This window comes from Lithobates pipiens, unplaced genomic scaffold, assembly GCF_037356315.1.
Source record: "Lithobates pipiens isolate NorthernLeopardFrog02 unplaced genomic scaffold, aLitPip1_a1.2 Scaffold_25, whole genome shotgun sequence".
Taxonomy (NCBI): domain Eukaryota; kingdom Metazoa; phylum Chordata; class Amphibia; order Anura; family Ranidae; genus Lithobates; species Lithobates pipiens.
In genome coordinates this window covers 197,528,002-197,553,195 of record NW_027507787.1, presented here as the reverse complement: position 1 = coordinate 197,553,195, position 25,194 = coordinate 197,528,002, and the positions used below count along the sequence as shown (strand labels likewise).

The following is a 25,194-nucleotide window of genomic DNA, read 5'->3' as shown; positions in this document are numbered from 1 at the left end:
CTTGCAAAACTGCTCCAGCTCCTTCAAGTTGGATGGTTTGCACTTGTGAACAGCAATCTTTAAGTCTGACCACAGATTTTCTATTGGATTGAGGTCTGGGCTTTGACTAGGCCATTCCAACACCTTTACATTTTTCCCCTTAAACCACTCAAGTGTTGCTTTACCAGTGTGTTTGGGGTCATTGCCCTGCTGGAAGGTGAACTTCCATCCTAGCCTCAAATCACACACAGAGTGGTACAGGTTTTGCTCAAGAATATCCCTGTATTTAGCACCATCCATCTCTCTCTCAACTCTGAACAGTTTCCCAGTGCCGACTGCTGAAAAACATCCCCACAGCATGATGCTTCTACCACCATGTTTCATTGTGGGGATGGTGTTCTTTGGGTGATGTGATGTGTTGGGTTTGTGTCAGACATAGCGTTTTATTTGATGGCCAAAAAAGTTAAATTTTAGTCTCATCAGACCAGAGCACCTTCCTCCATACATTTTGGTAGTGTCCCATATGCTTTTTTGCAAACTCAAAATGTGCCATTTTATTTTTTGCTGAAAGTAATGGCTTTCTTCTGGCCATTCTGCCATAAAGCCCAACTCTATGAAGCATACGGCTTATTGTGGTCCTATGTACAGATACTCCAGTCTTTGATGTGGAACTCTGCAGCTCCTCCAGGGTTACCTTAGGTCTCTGTGCTGCCTCTGATTAATTCTCTCCTCGCCCGGTCTGTGAGTTTTGGTGTGCAGCCATCTCTTGCCAGGTTTGCTGTTGTACCTTGTTCTTTCCATTTGGTTATAATAGATTTGATGGTGCTCCTAGGGATCATCAAAGTTTTGGATATTTTTTTAACCTAACCCTGACTTGTACTTCTCAACAACATTGTCCCTTACTTGTTTGGAGAGTTCCTTGGTCTTCATGGCAGTGCTTGGTTAGTGGTGCCTCTTGCATAGGTGTTGCAGCCTCTGGGGCCTTTCAAAAAGGTGTGTATATGCAATGACAGATCATGTGACACTTAGATTGCACACAGGTGGACATCATTTCCCTAATTATATGACTTTAGGTAATTGGTTTTTAAAGCTTTTTATGGGCTTCATAACAAAGGGGGTGAATACATATGCACATGCCAATTATCAGTTTTTTATTTCTGAAAAATAGTTTTATGTATATATTTTTCTAATTTTACTTCACCAACTTAGACTATTGGATTCTGATCCATCACATATAATTCAGATAAAAAAAAAAAAACATTGAACTAAAGGCTGTAATCTAACAAAATATGTAAAAAGCCAAGGGGGGTGAATACTTTTGCAAGGCACTGTATAACTTTTATGCAAACCAATCAAAATATATTTTTTCCCCAAAGACATGTAGCAGAATACATTTTGGCCTAAATTTATAAAGAAATTATATATATATATATATATATATATATATATATATATATATATTTTTTTTTTATTATTGGATATGTTTTAAAGCAGAAAGAAAAAAAACATTGTTTTTTTTTTTTAAAATGTCAATCTCTTTTCATTTATATAAGAAAAAAAAAACAGTTGTGATCAAAAAAAGAAAGCTCTATTTGCGTGAAAAAAATGATATAAATTTCATTTGGTTACAGTGTTGCATGACCAAGCAATTACCAGTTAACCTTCTTAGCAGTATTCCCGAATGTGGCTCGGGGTGAATTTTCCATACCAAGAGCGGTAACCCCAAGCCACACTCCGGATTGCATCGTAGTATCCAGGGAAAGCTACTTACCTTGTCCCCAGGATCTTGATGCTCTGTATGCTGGGCTCCGTTCCCTGTGAGCAGCACGATGCACGGAGACGGAGCCCGGCGGGAAATTCAAAAAGTTCAAAAAACAGAATACATACAGTACACAATGCATTACTGTATCAAATTATTTCACCTCCCTTTTGTCCCTAGTGCTTTGTCCAGTGCCCTGCATGCAGTTTTATATTATATATACTGTTCTTTCTGCCTGGAAATTGGAGAATGTCCATAGCAACCAAAAAGTGTCCCTTTACTTCAAAAGTGGTTTTAGACCAGCTAGAAAACAGCGATAGTAGATTAAAACACTTGCAGAATTGAACGATAGTTATTTGTGGGGAAATTTGTCATCAGACACTGAAAGTGACGACAGCGACAATTCTGCAACTGAGCACATTTCAGTGTTTTTGAGTTGATTACATTATTGAATACATTTTATTATATTATTATTTTTGATAATTATTTATAGTTATTTATTATATTATAATTTATGATTTTATGTTTCAAACTTTATCATATCCGGGATGTCTACTATATGACTCTTATTTGGACAGATTTATTGCTAAGAATTACAGGCAGCATAAAATATAAAATGCCAAATTTCCATGTGAAACAATCTACCGCTTATAGCATCAAAACTCTGACATAATCATACCGCCAGGGAGGTTAAAATAGCGCAGTGCCAAATAACAAAAAATGCCCTTGTCGGCTGTATTCACTGGAATTTTTCTTTTATGTATTGTATTGGACTGTATGTTTGAAAGTTCAATAAACTTTACTTTGTGATAAAAAATATATATATCGTTTTTGCTAAATCTTACACTCATCAGTACATACTGCATGTAACATTTTCTAAAGCATTGTTCTTCTGTCAAACTTTATGACTGCCATATTCACAAATGTGCCTTGTATGCTGCCTCTCAATAACACAGCATGTCAGTTAAAGTGTACCCAAACCCAAAGAGAAAACATATATTAAATTGCAGCTTACCGTGCCTTAGATGTAGTGGCTGTATTCATTTTCAGCCTTTTTATCTTTATCTATACCTGGTATTCCTGCCAGTAACACACTTCCTGTCCTATGGTGATAAGCCGACTTGCTGCATCATATCTTTGGTGATGAAGTGTTGGCAGCCTAGAAAAGGACATTTATTAAGACTACAGAACCCCATCCCCTCTCTTCATCTCCATAACATAAGGAGTTCTGTATTCCTAAAATACATCCAAAGAGCATTGTTTGAAAGAGGACTGCAGAGTGCACAGGACAGAGAGTAGCACTGGATTTTTAGCAGGATCAACAGATATTTTGTTCCACTTATCAAACAGATAAAACAAGAGGTTATTAATGGTATATTTAACAGAGCAAAGGGAAGAAAATATCAGATGTTTGTTTTTAGGGTTTACATATACTTACAATATTTTGAATAGTCTGCACAGAAACTGAAAAATAGATTATAAGCCTCATTATTTGAATATGTCATGTAGAAATGAGTACAGCCAATTGAAATATAGCATCTAGCTATTTGCACATATTTTCATAAGCTTATATATGTGTAAACTAGAAAGGACAATTTGAGCCTATAACATTTCTTGGTAATGCAATGTATTTTCCCCCCCAGACATTGAGCATTTAACAAAGGAAATTACAAAACGCAACTCACGTGTATCTTTTATTTTACTTTTTACGTTTTTAACTAATTTAAAACTTGCAACATACTTGGACATTTTAATATTGGATGAGAAATTATTAAACTACAAATTTAAGACATTTATTAACTTTGCTTGGCATGGCTTCTCTGTACATCATAATTCCATTGGTCTTTCACCTAATTTTTTTCACAACTGGCTCAATTGCAAATGTCTCTATCTTGTCTTTTTACTTTCTAGACTGGATGAAGACCAGAAAACTCAGCCCAGTTGATCTTATTATTAACTCCATTGCCATTATGAACCTCTTCTTGCAAGGATCGACTGCATTTAGTCAAATCTGTGCTTTACTCTTTCTGGAATTCTACATTCAAGTTTGGGTGATCAATTCCTTGGTCGTTATTTTGACTTCTCTAGCATTATCCAGTCTCTGTTGTTCTACCTGCCTGTGTTTCTATTATTGTGTGAAGATCACCAGTTTCAAATGGGCATGGTTCTACAAGATTAAGGCTAAGCTTCCTGTAATGGTCCCCTGGCTGCTGTTTTTTTCTTGTACTATATCCTGGGCTTTTGGTTTGGCTGCTTATTGGGAAATATACTTAGAAAGCTCATTACTTTCTGCTAATGCTACAAGGAATGTATCCTATGTTCATTTGAATTATAAAAGTAGGTGTGACTGTATTTTTCAGATTTACATGTTAGCCGCTAGTGTTCCATTCACTATCATCTTTATCACAGCTGCAGCTATTATCTTCTCCCTGTGTAATCACATGCAAAGGACTAAAAAGAACAATGAAGGTTCCGGAAACAGCAAAATCTCATCCCACTTTAAAGCCACCAAAACTGTGACTTCTCTTCTCATTGTGTACTTCATTTTCTATGGCATGCTAAATATGATATATAGTGAAATTGAAGATGGTAATGAATTGATTTTTATTTTTTGCTTTATTGTGGCTGCTGCTTTTCCTACAGAAAATGCAATTATTTTAATTAGTGGGAATAGGAAGCTTTTAATGATGCTGAAGCATCTTTTTTGTATAAAACAAACAAGTCTCAATGCTGAAGTCACCGTTATTACATATTAGATTGTGCATCTGTATATAGCGTATTGACTTGAGACATTTCGGAACTAATAATTATGTTACTTAAGTTTTAATTAAAGCATATGTATAGCTATTTTTTTTATTGTTAGTTTGTTTTGATAGGGTAGGGAAAGGTTAGATACTATCAAGTTTTCATTGTTATTTGTTTCCCTGCTGGAAAGATGTGCTCCCTTTTTAGTTGCCCAGTTGGCCATTGTCACCATTGCTATTGTTGACAATCATGTCCTACAATTTACATTTTTCTACAGCTAATTTAAACTTTGACTTTACAACACAGGATACTTGCAAACAGTCATATTTTCATACAGTCAACTGCAACACATGCTTCTATGATATTTCTCAATGCAAATCAACAAGATGGCTCCAAATATGTAGATTTTTGGTTGGATCACAGATCTTGCATACTATGTGTACCATGTAAGGTTTCTGCTATGTGTATACATTGGGCTGACCTATTGCTTCTTTTAAGAGCGAAATCTTGTACCATAATTTAATCATTATACCTTCATCAGACTAAGTTGTATAAAAAAGTTCATGAAGCTTAACTTTCAAAATACAAATGGCAGAAAACAAACTACTCCCTCAAAGTACTGTATTCTTGTATATTGCTTTTCAGTTATGAGACATTTCTCCCTTTAAAGAGAGTCACCCTTTCTGTTTGTCCTATCATCAAAAGTGAAAGAAAAAGAAAATCCCAAATTTTGGGTTAACATTAGAACACTAATAGAGGGGAAATCTTCCAAATGAAATCACCAGTTCTTGTAACTCTGGTGACACCAGGATTCCCTCACTTTGGAGGGATTTCCTTTCACTTCCTGCTTTGGCTATGAGACAGGAAGTGAAGTGAAATTTGCCCAATTGGACACAGCTGGAAAAAAAACTTGCAGGGGTTTTAACCCTCCAAAGTTTTGCCTTTAGTTACAAATTTAACAAATCAATTTAGAAAATGCCAATGTATTCCTTTTATATCACTGTTTTAACTATTTTAGAATATATAGAATACAAGAATAATACTTTAGATTACATTTTTGATGCTGGTATAGAAACTATTTTATCATAAAGAATTATTCATAAAAAAATATTTTAGAAATAATATATCTGGCAAATTTAATTGACTTTGTCATGGCTTCTCTATACATAATATTTCAAGTTTTTTTCCAATTTATATTTCTCATAAATGGCTCAACAGGAAACATCTTTGATTTATTATAGATTGGATAAGGATCATAATATGAGTTAACCTCAATCATAGTTAACCTCAGCATCAACTGTATTGTTAAGATCTTTCTCCAAGGATCAGTTGCATTCAGTCAGATCTGTACCTTGGGCTGGCCATACATGGAGTGAATCCGGAAAAGTTTCCCATTTTTGACCAAACTGTGGATTCATCCAATAAATTTCTGTCATTGTTCAAGTATTTTGACAGCAGTGAGTGCTAGCTGTCGGAATTCAACAGCCAGCAGGGGAGATTCCTCCATCCATTCCGTTTCTGCCCATGCAAGCTGAATAAGAAAAATCGTACAATGTATCTCAAGTATTACCCTGGAATTCTATATTCAGGTCTAGATGGTAACTTGCTTGATCATGATCATGACTAGGGTTGTCCCGATACTGTTACTAGTATCAGTATCGGTGCTGATACTGAGCATTTACCCAAGTACTTATACTTAGGTAAATGCTTTTGATGCTTAATCCGAAGCCTGGACAGTCAGGGGTGATTGGTGTGGCACTGGAGAGGAGTTACAATCACCGATCTCACTGTGTACATTTCAATAAAGCAGCTGACAGATGCTTCTCCTCCTCTCCCTCCCATGACTTTCATCTACTTTATTGAAATCTATACAGGGAGATTGGTGATTGTAACTCCTCCCCAACTCCGCACTGATCACCCCTGAAAGTCCCCATATCCTCCTCCAGTCCCCCTCCATGCTCCTTGGTCTCACTCCATGCTCCTCCACCCCCCTGTCCCAGACCTGTCAGGATGGAGAGTGGAGGAAGGAGTCAGTAAATATGTCATTTACTGGCTCCATCTTTTTCCGAATGCACAGAGTCAGTGATCACTGACTCTGTTCATGCATAACTGTCACTGATCACCCCCCCCCCCCCCCCCACACACACACACACACAAAAAGCTTTTAAAAAAAAGAAAAATTTAACAAAAAATAAAATAGTAAAAAAAAAATAAAATAAAAAATTGCAAAAAAGAAAATTGTAAAAAAATAAAATAAAAACTACTGAAACAGTCCATGTGTCATCAGTGCCTCATATTAGTGCCACTGTTACATGACATTAAAAAAGTATCGGTATCAGTGAGTACTTGAAAAGAAGTATCGGCACTTGTACTCGGTCTTAAAAAAGTGGTATCGGGAAAACCCTAATCATGACCTTTCAGATATTGTCCAGTCTTTGATGTTCCATCTGCCTTTGTTTTTTGATATTTTGTAAACATCAACCATTTCAGTCAGACGTGGTTCTAAATTTGGCTTTCTATGATGGTCCCTGGCTGCTTGTTTTCTCCTGCACCTCCTGCTAGATTGATTGCCTATTAGGATATAAATATGACTGCTAATGCTAAACAGAATGCATCCTATTTTAATTTATATAATAAAAGCAAGTGTGTTCCCTCTTAGACCCTTTCTCCCTAAATATTTTTTTTACCTATCCTCTTCTTTAAATTCCCCCACACATTACCATCCCCTGGTTTTCTCTTTTAGATATGGCTCTACTAGCTGGCCTTCTTATTGGTTCCCAGCCATTTTGTTTGTAACATGGTAATTGTTCAATTTATTATTCTGATCATAACTATTTTTTACCATATTGCGATTTTATGTTACGACATTGCCATTATTTGCCTCCCTGTATGTAAACATTCTGAAAATCTTTTGAATAAAAAGTTATTTGACAAAAAAAATCAAGTGTAGTTATATTTTTCAGATTTACATGTTAGTATCTTGTTGCTTTCATTTTCATTTCTATCACAGCTGGGAGCATTATCGTATCACTCCATACAGAGGATTAGGTAAAACAATGAAGGTTACAGAAACCATCTAACAGCCACTAGAACTGAAACTGGTCGGCTTATAGTGTACTTCATTTTCTGTGGCATGCTGAATGTGATATATAGTTAAAGTGAAGATGGTTATAAATGCACAGCTTATTTTTATATTTGCCTTTACTGGGGGTTCCAGTTTTCCTTTAGGACATGGGATTATTTTATGTTGTCCAAATGAGAAGTTGTTGAGCATGCCTAATAATCTTTTGTGTATACAATAGGAGGTTCTCTCACTTTTGTGAGAGAATGGTTTCCACTTTCTGTTGTGTTTCCAGTCATGCAAGTGAAGGAAAGTCTCCTCAAAAGGACACAGGCAGCATAAAAATCAGAAAGGGGTTTGAATAATTTCCTATTCTACCCAGAGCTATGAAACATGTTTTGGCTGCAGATAAACTTCAATTCTTCTTATCTATGTTAAATAAAATAAATACTGTAATTTATCTGTGCAAGCAAAGCTTAGTTACGTAGTTGAATAATATTACTAAAATGTATTTATTTAGCTTGTTCAATAAGTTTATATTGTAGAAGTGAAATGTCGTGAACGTATCTAGACATTTGTGATTATATATTTATTACATACAGGAGATAAAGTGTGCTACCACTTGAGTAGTGTAATAAGTAATTTAAAAGTATATTAGTTTGGGAGTTATCTCAGATAGTTAAATGTAGGAATGCTTTTAAATATGAAATCATAACATTTTATGGAATAGTTATAATCATTATTTTTACATTGTAATTTATCAGTATCTTGGTAGATTTTTTCACCCAACTGCATTATCATACTGTTACTTGTATTAGATCTGTTATGTAAACCCAAAGACATAGGTAATAGCTTTCTTTATTAGGACTATAATCAAGCTCTTTGACATATGGGAGACAATTGGGTTTATTTACTAAAGTAGTGGGAAGCTTTCACTTTGGAAAGTGAATGTTCACTGAGCTTAGTAAAAAAGGTGAAGATATGCTTACTTCAAATACCCAAGAGCTATTTTCAAAACAGGATTGTGTTTTGCACAAGTTTACTAAAGGAATACATTTTCACTTTTTGATAGCTGAACAAACTTCAATTATCCAATCATAAGCTAAGTGAAGAATGTACAGCTTTTCTGAATTATCCCCAGTATGTTTTTCCTTTTATTGGTTAAACTAGATTGACTTGTGTCTTTTTTTTATTATTATTATTATTATTCAGGATTTATATCAACAGTTTGAGCAGCGCTTTCATTTTTAACCAGACTAACTATGTAACCATGTCAAAGCAACCACCAAATATTTTAGATAGTTTTCTAAATATTGTAAATATCATTAAAAGCTAGTAGGTTATGCTTAGCTGAACCTGTTGTGTATTTTTTTTTTATTTTAAAGGGTAGATTTTATTCATGTTTCAAAAAAGATTTACAAATACAATATTCAATACTTGCTTATATGGTGGATAACATTACAACAGCCAATTATAGCCTTGTTATATATGAGCAGAGTATGTGCATCAAGTCATATACCTTGAGAATCTTGCTAATAAAACTAAGAAACTAAAATAAACTAAACATAGACCATGTGATCATTCAGTTTGTTTTCTACCATACTTTGATTACACAATAAAACTCATTGCTACTCCTATGTACTCCTACCATACGTATATAAATAATCATGAAAATAATCATGAAAATATCACAATGCACAATTGGTCTATAAATGAGCGAATGTGTTGCAGCATCTATGGAGCGTTACGCATTTTGTGGATCTCACTAGGGTCCACTCATCAGGAGTTTGATGCAGCAATTCCTCTATGAATGAAAAATATATAATATTCTAAAAGAGAAAAAAGTGGATAAATAAAAAATATTATAAAAATAAATAAATAACTAAAAAAAATAAAATAAAAATATATGCCCTACTACTTACATGTCAACTCAAATAATGGGCCCAGCAACAGGCAGGAGAGATGGAGGCACTGAGAAATATAGTCTGGGTAGGGGGAGAAGGTGGAGCCGAGCCGAGAGGTAATGCTTGCTTAGAGCTCCATTCTCAGCAGGACAACGGAGCCATATAACGGCGGAGGTAACTTGACCCTCACCACATATATCATACCAAATGGTAGATAAATATCCCTACCTTACATAGGTGACATTCGGGGGGGGGGGGGGTCAGAGGAGACTCATGAGGCAGAAAATTAACAAGAAAGCGCCCACTCACACACACAGCAGTATGGCACTGAAACCCTCCGCCTCTGAGGGGAGACACAGTGAGGAGAACAAACAGACAGCCCCTTCTGCTGCTTTACATAAAGATGTTCTCTCATTAAAGGCACATAGTCTCTCTAACCTAATAACTGAGAAAAATATGTCAGTTCTGGAGAATTTAGAACCATCCACACAAAAAGACTTATCCCCTCCTGTAACACTGAAACAAATAGAAAATCTGCTTCAATAATCACTAAAATCCACTGCAGATACCATCACCACAAAACTTACTAAAGAAATTAGAGAGCTTGGTCAGCGTACATCAGCACTGGAAATTAGAGCAGGCGATCTGGAAAATTATACATCTAACATTGCCTCAGAAATTGATTTTCTTAAAGAGGAAAATTACATATTACAATCCAAATTGGAGGATTTCGAAAATCGTGCAAGACGCTCCAATATACGTATTAGAGGAATACCCGAATCTGTGACTGATTTAAACAGTGCTATTATTGCACTTTTTCAAGAATTACAACCAGCTATCCCACTAGAGCGTCTTGAAATGGACCGGGTTCATAGAGCCCTAGCACCAAAGAAAACAGATGGTCCTCCCCGTGACATTATCGCAAAATTGCATTTCTACCGCACTAAGGAACTACTGCTAAATACAGCTAGAAATAAAGATCCCCTCATTTTCCAGGGTCATAAATATCAATTATTCACAGACCTCTCACAAATTACAATCAACAAAAGAAGAACCCTGAAACCACTACTGCAAATATTACAGCGAAACTACATAATCTACCAATGGGGTTTCCTTTCTCAGTGCGTTTTACTTTCCAAAGTCGCAAATATATGTGCCGAACAGCTAAGGACCTGCAAACTACTTTACAGAAACTAGGGATGATAAACACATCAAGAGATGCTGCGCACACTCGCCAAAAATCATCCTCATATGCTGATAATCCCTCCTCTGCTTCCAGAAGAGAAGAAGACTACAATCCACAGAAAAGAAGTCGCATACAATCTCCACCTCCGGATCCAGATCTGGCTGACACTATGGACTGATAAACACCTGTACTGAGGCTACTATCTTGCCTTTTCAACAGAATGGCTCCTGCCGAGTTTTTTCTCTGACTTCCAATCAATATTTTTATCATAATCTTATTTAAGAAATGTTCCTAATAATTTAGGCACCTTATTATAACTGTTTTTTTTCCTCTCTCTTCTCTTCTTTGTCTCTGAGGTTGCCTTAATCTTCCATTTTTATTTTTTGCTTGAAAAATGAAATTATATGATTGGCTCTTGGTGTTCTGCAGGAAAGTTCCTTGCACCCTCTCTTGCTACCCTCAGCAGCTCGGTGTACACCGGGCAGTTGACAGTGGCTCATGTACCCTTGGTGGGAGAGTTTTTCTCCTCCCAACGGACACATTAAGAACATAGATATGTTAAGATATATTTCAATATTGTATATTAATTGTATTTTCTTTTTCAGTCATTATCTCCTTTCCCCTCCCTCCACCCCTATACTCTGGAGACAAATAATTTCTTATATGACACACGTTCTAACATAAACACCAACATATATTTACTTTTCCCAACTCCATGGCCCCATTAAACATCATATCATTAAATACTCAGGGACTAAACGTTCCACACAAACGCACTAAAGCCTTCCGCACATTTTCATCCAAAAAAGCACATATAGTTTGCCTCCAAGAGACTCATTTTGCGTCACAATCCACTCCCACATTTTTCAGTAAAGACTACCCCCAAGTATACACAGCCTCGGCCTCCTCTAGAAAACGAGGCGTGCTTATAGCTTTCCATCGCAATACACCATTTTCACTAATGAAGGAAATCAAGGATCCAGAAGGTCGTTACTTGATTCTTAAAGGACACCTACTTGATACCGCTATCACCATTACATCATACTATGCTCCTAACAAAAATCCTATTTAGTTTCTTTCTCATTTATTTCAAACTATAGAACACCACAAAATAGGTACTACAATTCTATCTGGAGATTCTAATCAGACCATATTTCCATTTTTGGATAAATCACCAATCCCACAGTCACATACAGCAGACAAACAACTCTTATCAAAACTAATTACAAAACATAACCTAGTAGATACTTGGAGAGAATTGAATCCAACCAAGAGACAATACACACATTACTCATTCCCTCATCGCTCATTCTCCAGGATAGACCATATATATATGTCCATAGGGCTAATTCCAGAAATAATATTTACAAAAATTATTCCCATCCCATGGTCCGATGATAGTGCGCTTTACATTACTGTTGCCTCTATAATTCCCCCAAAAAAGATCCAACATGGATATTAAGAGATTTCCTACTCAAAAATCCAGCTCATAAAAATAATATTGAAATTGCGCTCAAAGATTATATAAAATATAACTCCACACCTGACGTCTCTCCGACTACATTATGGGAAGCACACAAACCTGTTCTCCATGGCATATGTCTACAGCAAGCAAAAATATTCAACAGAGAGCAGAAAATCCTTTGTCAGACTTTAGAAACAAATTTCAATAAATGCCACACAGCATTCCAAAATAACCCTTCTTCTTTATCTAAAATAAATCTTGACAAAGCTAAATTGGAATTTGATCTATTCCTTACTGAAGCAGCGGATAAAACCATCAAGAGATCACAACACAATTTCTATATCAATGCGAATAAACCTCACACACTATTAGCAAGGGCATTCAAATCCTGCCAGAACCCAATGAAACCGATACGTCTGAAAATCTCTAGGGGAGTATACACAAATAATCCTTTAAAAATATTACAAAAATTCAAAACACAATTAAAAAATGTATACTCTTCTAATAATGAGTTGGACCCTTCTAGAGCGAATGATTTTTTCTCTCATATATCTCTACCGACACTATCTAAAACACAAATGGAAATGATCTAGGAACCAGTGTCAATTCTGAAACTAAATAAAAGGCCAGGTCCTGATGGTTTTTCTGCGCTGTATTACAAAACGTTTGTAGACACCCTATCTCTAGTCTTGGCAAACACTTTTAATTCCCTTTTGGAAGGTCATTCTTTTAGAAGAGAAACTCTAACTGCAATTATCTGTATGCTCCCTAAACCTCACACAGATGATTCAATATGGTCTAATTATCGCCCTATTTCGTTACTAAATTTGGACATAAAAATTTTAGCCAAAATTCTAGCTAACAGATTAAATACTATTATAGGCAATCTTATACATCGTGATCAAGTGGGCTTCATTCCATTACGTCAAGCAGGAGATAATATTAGACGTGCAACACTCCTGTCACATGCCGCAAAAAAAATACGTATTCCCACTTGTTTTCTTTCTTTAGATATTATGAAAGCTTTTGACACAGTATCATGGTCATATATGAACTATACCCTTTTGGCCCTCATTTTTTACGATGGATCTCTAATTTGTATCAATATCCCATAGCTTATATCAGATATGCAGGGTACAAATCGGACGAGTTTAATATACTGAGGGGGACTCGTCAAGGATGTCCACTTTCGCCATTATTATTTGCTTTACTCATTGAACCTTTAGCACAAAGAATTAGGATGGAACCCACTAAAACAGGTATTGAAATGGGTGGCTCTCATCATAAGCTCTGTTTATTCGCAGACAATATTCTCCTTTTTCTATCTTCTCCACATGTTTCGGCCCCAAATCTTATGGTTGTACTACAAGAATTCTCATTTATTTCGGGCCTTAAGGTCAATATTCAAAAATCTTCAGCATTAAACATTTCACTTGTCAAGAAAGATAAACAATCTTTACAAAATTCACTACCCTTTAAGTGGGTAGATCATAGCCTCCCATATCTGGGTGTGCAGTTTACTCCTAACCCCTCCGATTTATTTGCAGCTAATTACCCAGCTCTATTAAAAAATATTACAAGGTCGTTATCTAATTGGTCATCAATGCCGATATCATGGTTTGGGAAAATCAATATCATAAAAATGTCTGTTCTTCCGAAATTTTTATATTTATTCAGAACTCTCCCGATTCATATTCCTGCATATTTTCTTAGGCTGATTCAACAAAAAGTAACGAAAATTACTTGGGGGAAAATAAAACCCAGACTTCACAAAAAACACTTGTTCTCCCCAAAGCTTTGGGTGGTTTGGGATTTCCAGACTTTAACACATATTATAAGGCAGCTCAATTATCTCAATTAACAAAATATCACTCTTCTACAGAGATTCCTTTATGGGTCCTCATTGAAGCTGTAGATTATGATCCTCTTCCTATAAACAATATATTATGGTTACAACCTGCGGATCGTAAGTCTATAAATAACCCCATTTCTAAGCACTCTCTATCTATATGGGATAGGTATAGAAATTCACATGGTCTGCAATCTCCACAAATTCCGCTATTATCTTTCCACAAGAATCCGACTTTTTACCCAGCATGGAAATATCCCAAAACCTTTAAAGCTTGCTCTAAGGCTGGTATCACTTGTCTATATAATTTAACTTCAACTACATCAATAAAATCTTTTACAGATCTATGTGAATTATATAAGCTTCCACAATCAGAAATATGCAGATATCTCCAAATCAAATTTTTTTATACTCCTCTTCTCAATTTAAATGTAAACTTACATAATATTTCTCAATTTGAAAGATTTTGTCTCAAGGAACCACATGCTAAAGGTCGTATTACATGATTGTATACACAATTGATATCTAATTCTAATACTGTTATACCTAAATATGTGGCCAAGTGGGAAAAAGATTTGGATTGTACGATCGATTCTAGGTCTTGGTCCAACATATGGTCTTTCACAAAATCTTCCTCTATAAATATATTGGCGTCTGAATCATCATATAAAGTTCTCACACGCTGGTATTTGGTTCCTGCGAGAATCGCCAAATTCTCAACAGACAACACCGGCCTCTGCTTTCGTGTCTGTTCAGAAAAAGGTACCTATATACATACCTGGTGGCATTGCTCAATTGTACAATCATTTTGGAAAAAGATCTTTGTGATAATTACAAAATTTTTTGATAGTCCAATTTTTCCAGACCCAATTATAGCTCTCCTTAATTTAAAACCAGCCTTTCTGAATCAGAAACAATTCCAATTAGTGCTTACACTCCTGATAGCCGCAAAGCAGACTATAGCCAATGCGTGGAAAACAGATGTGGTGAATATTGCAGAAACCAAACGTGGAATGAATCAATCTTTCATCCATGCTAAAATGGACGCTATAGATAAAAACCAGATGACAAAGTTTGATGTAATATGGAAACTTTGGATTAAATATTATACGTCAGATAATATTTACAAACGAGTTTTATTGTTATGGTGATTAAGATTTTTTTTTATAGAATTACAACATTAGCTGATACATAAAACCTCCTCCGGAGAATTATTCCCTCCCTTTCCCCTCCTATATACCTTTTATGTTCTTCCCTTACTATATAATACTTACTATAAACATACTTTAGAAGTTATGGTCAAAACTATAAAATCATATATTTTCTTTTAGACATATTTATATTTTCTTGGGATTAAAATGTTTAAAACTCAGCTATAAGAATGTTTTCAAATTCTAAAATATATAAGGCCATTTATTGTCATTCCCACGAGAATATCTTGAAATTCTTCTTTGCTTTGTATCATCCGTACTTCAATATGTCTACTTTTTATTTCTGGTATCACATAATTTGTCTTATATTCTGTACATGTAATTTATTTTAACATAAAATAAAAACTTTTGAATGAGAAATATAGTCTGCCCTGGGTCTGAGGCAAGGATAACCACCCAGAGATAGCCAATGGGGAAAAACAGCCGAGGGGAAGACAAGACCCCAGGTGCAGTGATTCAGGTATATAAACACTACCAACCAGATGATTCTGAAAATAAAGAAATGTGTATTTGAGTGTATAACTGGGACTTATGACAAAGTCATAAATTAATGGGTCTGTTATAGTTTTTAGTGAATACTGATATATTAGTGAGTAATCAAAGTGAAAGGTGGACACCTCTGTGGAACCATGATAGTGAAATGGATAGACTAAAGGAAAACCAGACCATGAATGACTATATATCAAGAATAATAAAGTGAAGCCATAATAATAGGAACATCATAAGAGTGAACTAGGGCCCCCTGCGTGGTTATGGAAGCGACATCCATTTTAGGAAACAACCACCAATGGATATGGGTCAACTGGGCCTCTCAATAGTAACACTGTAAATTAGGCAATGCCAAACCTCCTGCTTGTATAGATAAAAATAGCATGTCCAAGGAAATTCTAGATGCAGTGGCATACCAATTGGGGAGGCAGGGGGAGGTGATTTGCCCTGGGTGCCACACACGGCAGGGGTGTCAGCCAGGGCAGCAAATTCCAGTTGCGTCCCTAGAGACAGGCCAGGCAGCTGAAACAGCAGGTGGCAGAGGAAACAGCAGACCCCGGACTGGGTAGACAAAAAGCGACAGTTGCTTGACAGACAGATGGTAGGTTGCAGGTGCGGAAGAACTGGAAGTGCTTCAGCAGGTGTAGGACCAGCAGGAACCATGCATATCTGACCGTCTGCTGCTGACCTGGATGTATGGTCAGATAAGCCAGGTCAGCAGCAGACAGTCAGATATAGGCTTCGCACAGTAAAATGGGCACCTGCACATCTGCGCCTGCACACCCGTGTAAATCTTGTGGCCTCAGCCATACTATGGCTAGTGCCTTTGTGACATTACCACATTACCATCATCTCCAAGAGTGAAAGTGAATGACAATCCAGAATTTTGGGTTGTAACCAGAATAGAGAGGAAATTTTCCAATGGGAAACTGACAAACACTAGTTCTGGTGAGAATCAGGGATTGCTGCATTTTGTAGGGCTTTCCTCTCCATTCCTGTATTGGCTACAGGGCAGGAAGTAAAGGCAAATCTTCCTGGTGGGGTGAGAACCCCATCAGCTATGACATAGCTATGACTTCTTGCTTTCACTGTGAGGCAGGAAGTGAAAGCAAAAATCCCCAATGGTGTTATAACCCATCAGCTAGGTGATCACATGCAGGCTGGAGGCTTCATTAAAAACAAAAAAATAAAAAAAACCTTTTGCATGTAGATGATAATTGAGTCCCTAAAGTGCCATTAAACCTTTAGCCAGCTTTGACATGTATGAATTAATCTAGGAGTATAAAAGTTACTGTATGGAGAATAGAGTAATACAATACTTCCAAATACCTTATTTAATTCTTTTTTATAATGAGCACATGACATTAATTGCTTTTCTCATTACTGCACTGTGAGATCCATGGGAGGCGCAAGCAGGAAACCTTTTGCAGATCACTGCAGGAAGCATGCCTTCTTTTCCTATGGCTGCCTAGCATGGATTGTCTGTTGAAGTTACATGGTTTCATGGGGATGAAGGGAAAGTTTTCTAATTTATATGAAAAAATACATTTAAAAATGTAGCAAAACACCTACATACAAATTCTATAGAGCCACCCCGCAAGCCTTGGTTCTGTAATAGGGGCTTGGTCAGCAGAAGAGAGAATCTCTCTATCATTTCTTGCTGGTCCCACCCGCTATTGTCATTGTTATCACATGGGGCAGATTGCAGAGGCTAGGAGAGGCAAAATTAAATCAACAGCTGACAGTGGAGCATGTGCAATGCATATGACAATGCAGCAGTCAGGGGATCGGCTTCTACAGTAGAGACACTGACAAAAGGGTACATGGAAGAAGAGCTACCCACCCACCCTGCCATCGCATGCACTTTATATGGAGCGTTACCTTTGAATCAAAGGGGGATTTTGGTTATAAAGTTGATGGAAGTTACTTTGCTGGAGTCATCAAGGTTAAGAAATTTTATGAATGTTAAATTGATTAGTTATGAATTTATAATATGGTTATGAAATTATATGTTATGTGAAACCAATAAATGTGCCGCGACCATTTATGCCAACAGCAGATTGTGGTGTCTTTTCATCTAATTGATTGTGTTTGGAGATTGTAGGAAATAGTGCGGAGTGCAATCCCATGGTAATGTTCCTTTAATTTGTCTAATAACTTGCTAAATCTTGCAACACAAAAAAAATCCCACAGTGTACTCATCAGATCATATTGCATGTAATATTTCCTAAAGCATTGTTTTCCTGTCTAGAAATACAATTTCCATAATACTCTCAAGTTTGTACATTGCCTCTCAGTTGTACAACTGAATTATTATTAATGAAAATGTTCCAAAGCCGAGGAACAAAACATGTAGCATATAACATTACAGCTTACTATTCCTTAGATTTGGTGGTTTGATTTGTTTTGTTTGTTTGTTTGTTTTTCAGGCTTTTTTCCTTTATTTATACCAAGTATTCCTGCCAGTAACACACTCCCTATCCTATGGTGACAAAGCTGACTTGCTGTACAGTAGCTTTGGAGAAGTAGAGTTTTCAGCTTAGCAGAGGAAGTTTATTAGGACTGCAGAACCCCCCATGATTTCCAAAACATAGGGATTTTTGTATTCTGTTTTTGAGATAGGACTGAATAGTGCACATGACACCAGAAACCACAGTATTTCTGGCAGGATCAACAGGTATTTCTTGCAATTATCAATAGATATACCAAAATGCTGTTAATAGCATATTTATCAGACCAAAGATGAATAAATAAGAAAAGTCTGTTGTTAGTGTTTAGATATACTTACAATATTTTAAATAGTCTGCACAGAAACTGAAAAAAAAGTAAGATAGTATGAAAACTCCATTATTTGAATATGTCATGCAGAAACACGAAGGCAATTGATAAATAGAGTTGAGCTATTTGCACATATTTTCCGGGGCCTATATATTTGTAAACTAGAAAGAACAGTTGAAACCTATAACATTTCTTGTATAGTAAAGTAGTTTTTATTTTATCCCCAGACACTGAGGATTTAACAAAGGAAATTACAAAATGTACACCTTTCATCATTGTTTTGAACTAATGCTGAACGTACAACATACCTGAACATTTTGATATTGGATGCAAAATTATTAAACTACAAATTGTAGACATTTATTAACTTTGCTTGGCATGGCTTCTCTGTACATCATAATTCCAGTGGTCTCCCACCTCATTTGTCTCATGACTGGCTCACTTGCAAACATCTTTATCTTGTGTTTAAACTTTCTAGACTGGATGAAGACCAGAAAATGGAACCCAGTTGACCTCATTATCAACTGTATTGGTATTATTAACCTCTTCATGCAAGGATCAATTGTATTCAACCAGATCTGTGCTTTACTCTTTCTGGAATTCTACATTCAAGTCTGGGTGGTCAATTCCTTGATTGTTATGATGATTTCTCTAGCATTATCCAGTCTCTGGTGTTCTACCTGTCTGTGTTGCTATTATTTTGTGAAGATCACCAGTTTCCATTGGGCATGGTTCTACAAGATCAAGGTTAAGTTTCCAGTGATGGTCCCCTGGCTGCTGTTTTTCTCCTGTACTATATCCTGGGCTTTTGGACTGGTTTCTTATTGGGACATATACATAGAGAGTAGTGATGGACGAACTTCCGACGGGACGTTTCGCGAACGCGAAATGCGAACGGACCCAAACGTTCGCGAAACCGACCGTTCGCCGCGGGCCCCATTGACTTCAATGGGAGGCGAACTTTGCAAACCTTCATGTCGAATTTGCGGCCACGTGGTAATTATTAGGGGGTAAAACGTAGTCCCACCATCTGGACAATGACATAATACATGTATGAGGTGAATTTGGGATCGATAACTACAAGCATTTTTATTTTATTTGGGAAATTGTTCTAACAATTCAGGACTATGGAGCTAATGAAGGCAATGGAGGAGAGGGAAGGTCAGGGACCAGGGTAGGCAAAGAAGAGGGTGCAGGAGATGATCACCAGCAGCGTGACATACCGGAATGACACATGCACCGTGATAGAGGCATCTGACAGCAGCACCGTAATACAGAGCACTGACAGCAGCACCGTGACATACAGCGCTGACAGCAGCACCGTGACATACAGCGCTGACAGCAGCACCGTGACATACAGCGCTGACAGCAGCACCGTGACATACAGCGCTGACAGCAGCACCGTGACATACAGCGCTGACAGCAGCACCGTGACATACAGCGCTGACAGCAGCACCGTGACATACAGCGCTGACAGCAGCACCGTGACATACAGCGCTGACAGCAGCACCGTGACATACAGCGCTGACAGCAGCACCGTGACATACAGCGCTGACAGCAGCACCGTGACATACAGCGCTGACAGCAGCACCGTGACATACAGCACTGACAGCAGCACCGTAAGCAGCCCCAGGAGGAAGTCAGCACAGCACAGGGATGGTGTGATCCCCTCATAATAAGAACCCCCAGGAGGAAGTCAGCACAGCACAGGGATAGTGTGATCCCTTCATAATAAGAACCCCCAGGAGGAAGTCAGCACAGCACAGGGATATCATAAGCAGCCCCAGTAGAAATATGACACCGCTCAACCTCTTCAAAGAGGAGGGTAGGGGCATATAGTACGGTGTGCTTTTTTGGGTCAAGGAAGTGAGCCAAATGAATTAAGAAGGTCTGTGTGCTTGATTAAAAAAATAGTTTATAGACATATACATGGTCTACTGGTCACATGTGTTGAATTCCTCCGAGATCCATGCCTCATTCATTTTTAGAAATGTGAGGTAGTTAACACTGTGGTGAGCTAGGCGAGTACGCTTATCGGTCACAATCCCCCCTGCTGCGCTGAACGTCCTTTCGGACAGGACACTGGATGAGGGGCAAGCCAACAGTTCGATTGCAAATTGGGCAAGCTCTGGCCAGAGGTCAAGCCTGCCCACCCAGTAGTCTAGGGGTTCATCACTCCTCAGAGCGTCCACATCGGCCGTTAACCCAATGTAGTCGGACACCTGACGGTCTAGGCGTTCCCTGATGCTGGATCCGGATGACACCTGTCGATGGGTCGGCTGAAAGAATGACCTCATATCCGAAGTCACCAACACATCTTCAAACCGGCCTCTTCTTGCAGGCGCTGTTGGATTGGTACCCGCAAATCCTTCTCTGGGAGTGGGAATTGCTCCTCTGCCAGCGCACGCAAAAGCAGAATGCAGCATTTCTCGAAGCAAGGCCTGGAAGTGCTGCATTCTGACAGCCCTCTGCGACGGCGGTAACATTTCCGCCATTTTGTGTTTGTACCGGGGGTCTAAGTACGTTGCCACCCAGTACTGGTCCTTGACCCTCATGCTTTTTATACGGGGGTCCCTATTAAAACACTGGAGCATGAAGGCCCCCATTTGCACTAAAGTGGAAGCGGTGTGGTGGCCTGGCTCCTGCTCATCATCCAGGATAATGTCGTCCTCTTCATTCTCCTCTCCCCATCCTCGCACAACAGGGATCCCAGAAAGGTTTAAAGCATGCTCTTCTTGCTCCTGCTCATCCGCCCCGGCACCATCCTCCTCTGACTCCTCATCAGACTCCTGTTGTTGACTTGTCTCAGATAGAGTAGCCCCCCCTGGGAATTCATCCAGCATTGCGACTTCCTCATCTTCCCGCTCCTGCTCCTCCACAGCCTGATCAATGACACGACGCAATGCACGCTCCAGAAAGAAGGCATAAGGTACCATGTCACTGATGGCGCCATGGCTGCGACTGACCAGTTTGGTGATCTCCTCAAATGGCCGCAGAAGTCTGCATGTGTCGCGCATGAGCAGCCACTGGCGCGGTGAAAAAAAACCCAGCTCCCCAGAACCGTTTCTTTCGCAGAGTTCATACAGGTAGACGTTAACTGCACGTTTCTGCTGGAGCAGCCTATCAAGCATATAGAAGGTTGAGTTCCATCGCGTCGGGCAATCGCAAATAAGACGTCTGACCGGCAGATGGTGTCGCCGCTGAATGTCAGCAAGGCGAGCCATGGCCGTGTAAGATCTTCTGAAATGGGCCGAGATTTTCCTTGCCTGCCGCAAGATGTCCTGGACCCCAGGGTATTTGACAAGGAATCGCTGCACGACCAAGTTTAAGACGTGTGCCATGCACGGCACGTGCGTGATTTTGCCCTGTTTCAATGCGCTAAGCAGATTGGCACCGTTGTCACACACCACTTTACCAACTGTCAAATTGAGCGGTGTTAGCCACTCATCTGCCTGTGAACGCAAAGCTGAAAGGAGTGCCGGGCCAGTGTGGCTCTTTGCTTCCAGGCACAACAGACGCAGCACGGCATGGCAACGTCTCACCTGGCATGTGGAATAGGTTCTGGGGAGCTTGGGCGGTGCAGTGGAAGAGACGCTAGCAGCGGAAAAGGAGGAGGCAGCTGAGGAGGAGAGGGAGGAGGATGGAGTAGGAGGAGGAGAAGAAGAGTCAGGCCTGCATGCAATCCGTGGCGGTAAAACCAAATCTACACGGGTGCCACGGGTTACATGCTTGACGGCCGTCAGAAGGTTCACCCAGTGGGCAGTAAAACTGATATACCTTCCCTGCCCGTGTTTGCTAGACCACGTGTCTGTGGTCAGATGTATCTTGGCACCGACACTGTGTGCCAGAGATACATTCACTTGCCGCTGAACATGGCCATATAGCTCTGGGATGCCCTTCTCTGAGAAATACTTCCTTCCTGGGACCTTCCATTGTGGTGTTCCAATGGCCACAAATTTGCGAAAGGCCTCCGAGTCCACCAGTTTATATGGCAGTAGTTGGCGGGCTATGAGTTCTGACAAGCCAGCCGCCAACCGTTGGGCAAGAGGGTTATCCGGCATCATCATTTTTTTACGCTCAAACATTAGGCCCACGGAAGCCTGCCTTTTTGCAGAAAAATGTGAGCTTGGCGTGATGGAAGGTGGAGTGGAGGACAATTGTGAGGAGAGAGGAGAAGGAGAAGTAGAAGACGAGGCTGGACGGTGAGAGCCTGCAGTGTGGCTTTGTGTGTTCCGTTGCTCCCACTGGGCTCGGTGATGGCTGCTCATGTGCCTTCTTAAGGCGGTCGTCCCTAGGTGAGTATTGGGCTTACCGCGACTAACGCGTTGACTGCAAAGATTGCAGATGGCAACGCTATTGTCAGCAGCGGACACGTTAAAAAAAGCCCACACTGCGGAGCCATGTGCCGGTGTCCTGGGAGCGCCAGATGTGACCGTACATGGTCGATGACTCGCTCCTGATACATTTGCAGTCTGCTTTGTCCCTGCTGTGCAATGTAAGTCATTGCTGCTTCTCCTCCCTATCTGCTGGTCCATATCTCCCTCTGAACTCCCCTCCTCTTCCTCTCTTGTGGGCACCCACGTGACATCACTAGACACGTCATCATCAACGTCACCTTCCCCACCGCTATAAGTAGAGATCTCGGAGTAGGCAGCAACACCGGGGACCAACCTCCTCCTTGGGCTGATCTGGGTACTGGCGTCAGACTGCTGAGTAGCGCTTGTTGCTACCTCCTCTTCCTGATCCAATACCAAGAGTGGCTGCGCATCAGAAATGTCCTCTTGATATGGATCGGAAAATAATTCCAGTGACTCAAGCGGAAGGTATGTGGTGGTGGTGGTGGTGGTCGTGTTGTTGGTGGTAGTGTCTTTGGGGGTGCACATAGCAGAGAGTGAAGAAGAGGGTGCAGATCGAGAGGATGAGGAGGGTGCAGAAGAGTAAGGCTGAGCGAGCCACTCAACCAAGTCTGGTGCATCCTTTAAAGTAATTGAACGCACCTTCTGCAACTTCCCACTTTGGCTCAAGCCTGTTGCTCCTGCCCTACCCCTACCACCCCTGCGGAAGGGCCTGCCTCTTCCTCTGCATGTCATTTTTTAAATGACCCTGTGACAAAACTCTTAGTCCCTATACCGCTGAAGGACTGCTGCAGTATAGGTGAGCGGTCAGCAGTGGTGCACGTCAACCCTATCTATTGTGGACCTATAGCGGTCCTTACAGAACAGCAGACTGTACCGCACTCAAGCCTATGTACCGTAGCACCCTATACCAAGTTACCAGTCCTTATAAGAACTTTTGTGGACCAAGCAGGTTGTGTATTAGTGTTTAGCAGACTGTACGTCAGTCCCTATACCGCTGAAGGACTGCTGCAGTATAGGTGAGCGGTCAGCAGTGGTGCACGTCAACCCTATCTATTGTGGACCGATAGCGGTCCTTACAGAACAGCAGACTGTACCGCACTCAAGCCTATGTACCGTAGCACCCTATACCAAGTTACCAGTCCTTATAAGAACTTTTGTGGACCAAGCAGGTTGTGTATTAGTGTTTAGCAGACTGTACGTCAGTCCCTATACCGCTGAAGGACTGCTGCAGTATAGGGCAGCGGTCAGCAGTGGTGCACGTCAACCCTATCTATTGTGGACCGATAGCGGTCCTTACAGAACAGCAGACTGTACCGCACTCAAGCCTATGTACCGTAGCACCCTATACCAAGTTACCAGTCCTTATAAGAACTTTTGTGGAACAAGCAGGTTGTGTGTTAGTGATTAGCAGACTGTACGTCAGTCCCTATACCGCTGAAGGACTGCTGCAGTATAGGTGAGCGGTCAGCAGTGGTGCACGTCAACCCTATCTATTGTGGACCGATAGCGGTCCTTACAGAACAGCAGACTGTACCGCACTCAAGCCTATGTACCGTAGCACCCTATACCAAGTTACCAGTCCTTATAAGAACTTTTGTGGACCAAGCAGGTTGTGTATTAGTGTTTAGCAGACTGTACGTCAGTCCCTATACCGCTGAAGGACTGCTGCAGTATAGGGCAGCGGTCAGCAGTGGTGCACGTCAACCCTATCTATTGTGGACCGATAGCGGTCCTTACAGAACAGCAGACTGTACCGCACTCAAGCCTATGTACCGTAGCACCCTATACCAAGTTACCAGTCCTTATAAGAACTTTTGTGGAACAAGCAGGTTGTGTGTTAGTGATTAGCAGACTGTACGTCAGTCCCTATACCGCTGAAGGACTGCTGCAGTATAGGTGAGCGGTCAGCAGTGGTGCACGTCAACCCTATCTATTGTGGACCGATAGCGGTCCTTACAGAACAGCAGACTGTACCGCACTCAAGCCTATGTACCGTAGCACCCTATACCAAGTTACCAGTCCTTATAAGAACTTTTGTGGACCAAGCAGGTTGTGTATTAGTGTTTAGCAGACTGTACGTCAGTCCCTATACCGCTGAAGGACTGCTGCAGTATAGGGCAGCGGTCAGCAGTGGTGCACGTCAACCCTATCTATTGTGGACCGATAGCGGTCCTTACAGAACAGCAGACTGTACCGCACTCAAGCCTATGTACCGTAGCACCCTATACCAAGTTACCAGTCCTTATAAGAACTTTTGTGGAACAAGCAGGTTGTGTGTTAGTGATTAGCAGACTGTACGTCAGTCCCTATACCGCTGAAGGACTGCTGCAGTATAGGGCAGCGGTCAGCAGTGGTGCACGTCAACCCTATCTATTGTGGACCGATAGCGGTCCTTACAGAACAGCAGACT

At 39.9% G+C, this 25,194-nt stretch overlaps 1 protein-coding gene across 1 annotated transcript; it reads left to right on the top strand.

The window, feature by feature from the left end:
* Nucleotides 1–3,464: 3,464 nt before the first annotated feature.
* Nucleotides 3,465–6,226, top strand: LOC143929978 (taste receptor type 2 member 1-like). The gene has a single exon (XM_077453896.1). The coding sequence runs from the start codon at nucleotides 3,550–3,552 to the stop codon at nucleotides 4,492–4,494; it is 945 nt and encodes a 314-aa protein (XP_077310022.1). The 5' UTR covers nucleotides 3,465–3,549; the 3' UTR covers nucleotides 4,495–6,226.
* Nucleotides 6,227–25,194: the final 18,968 nt, after the last annotated feature.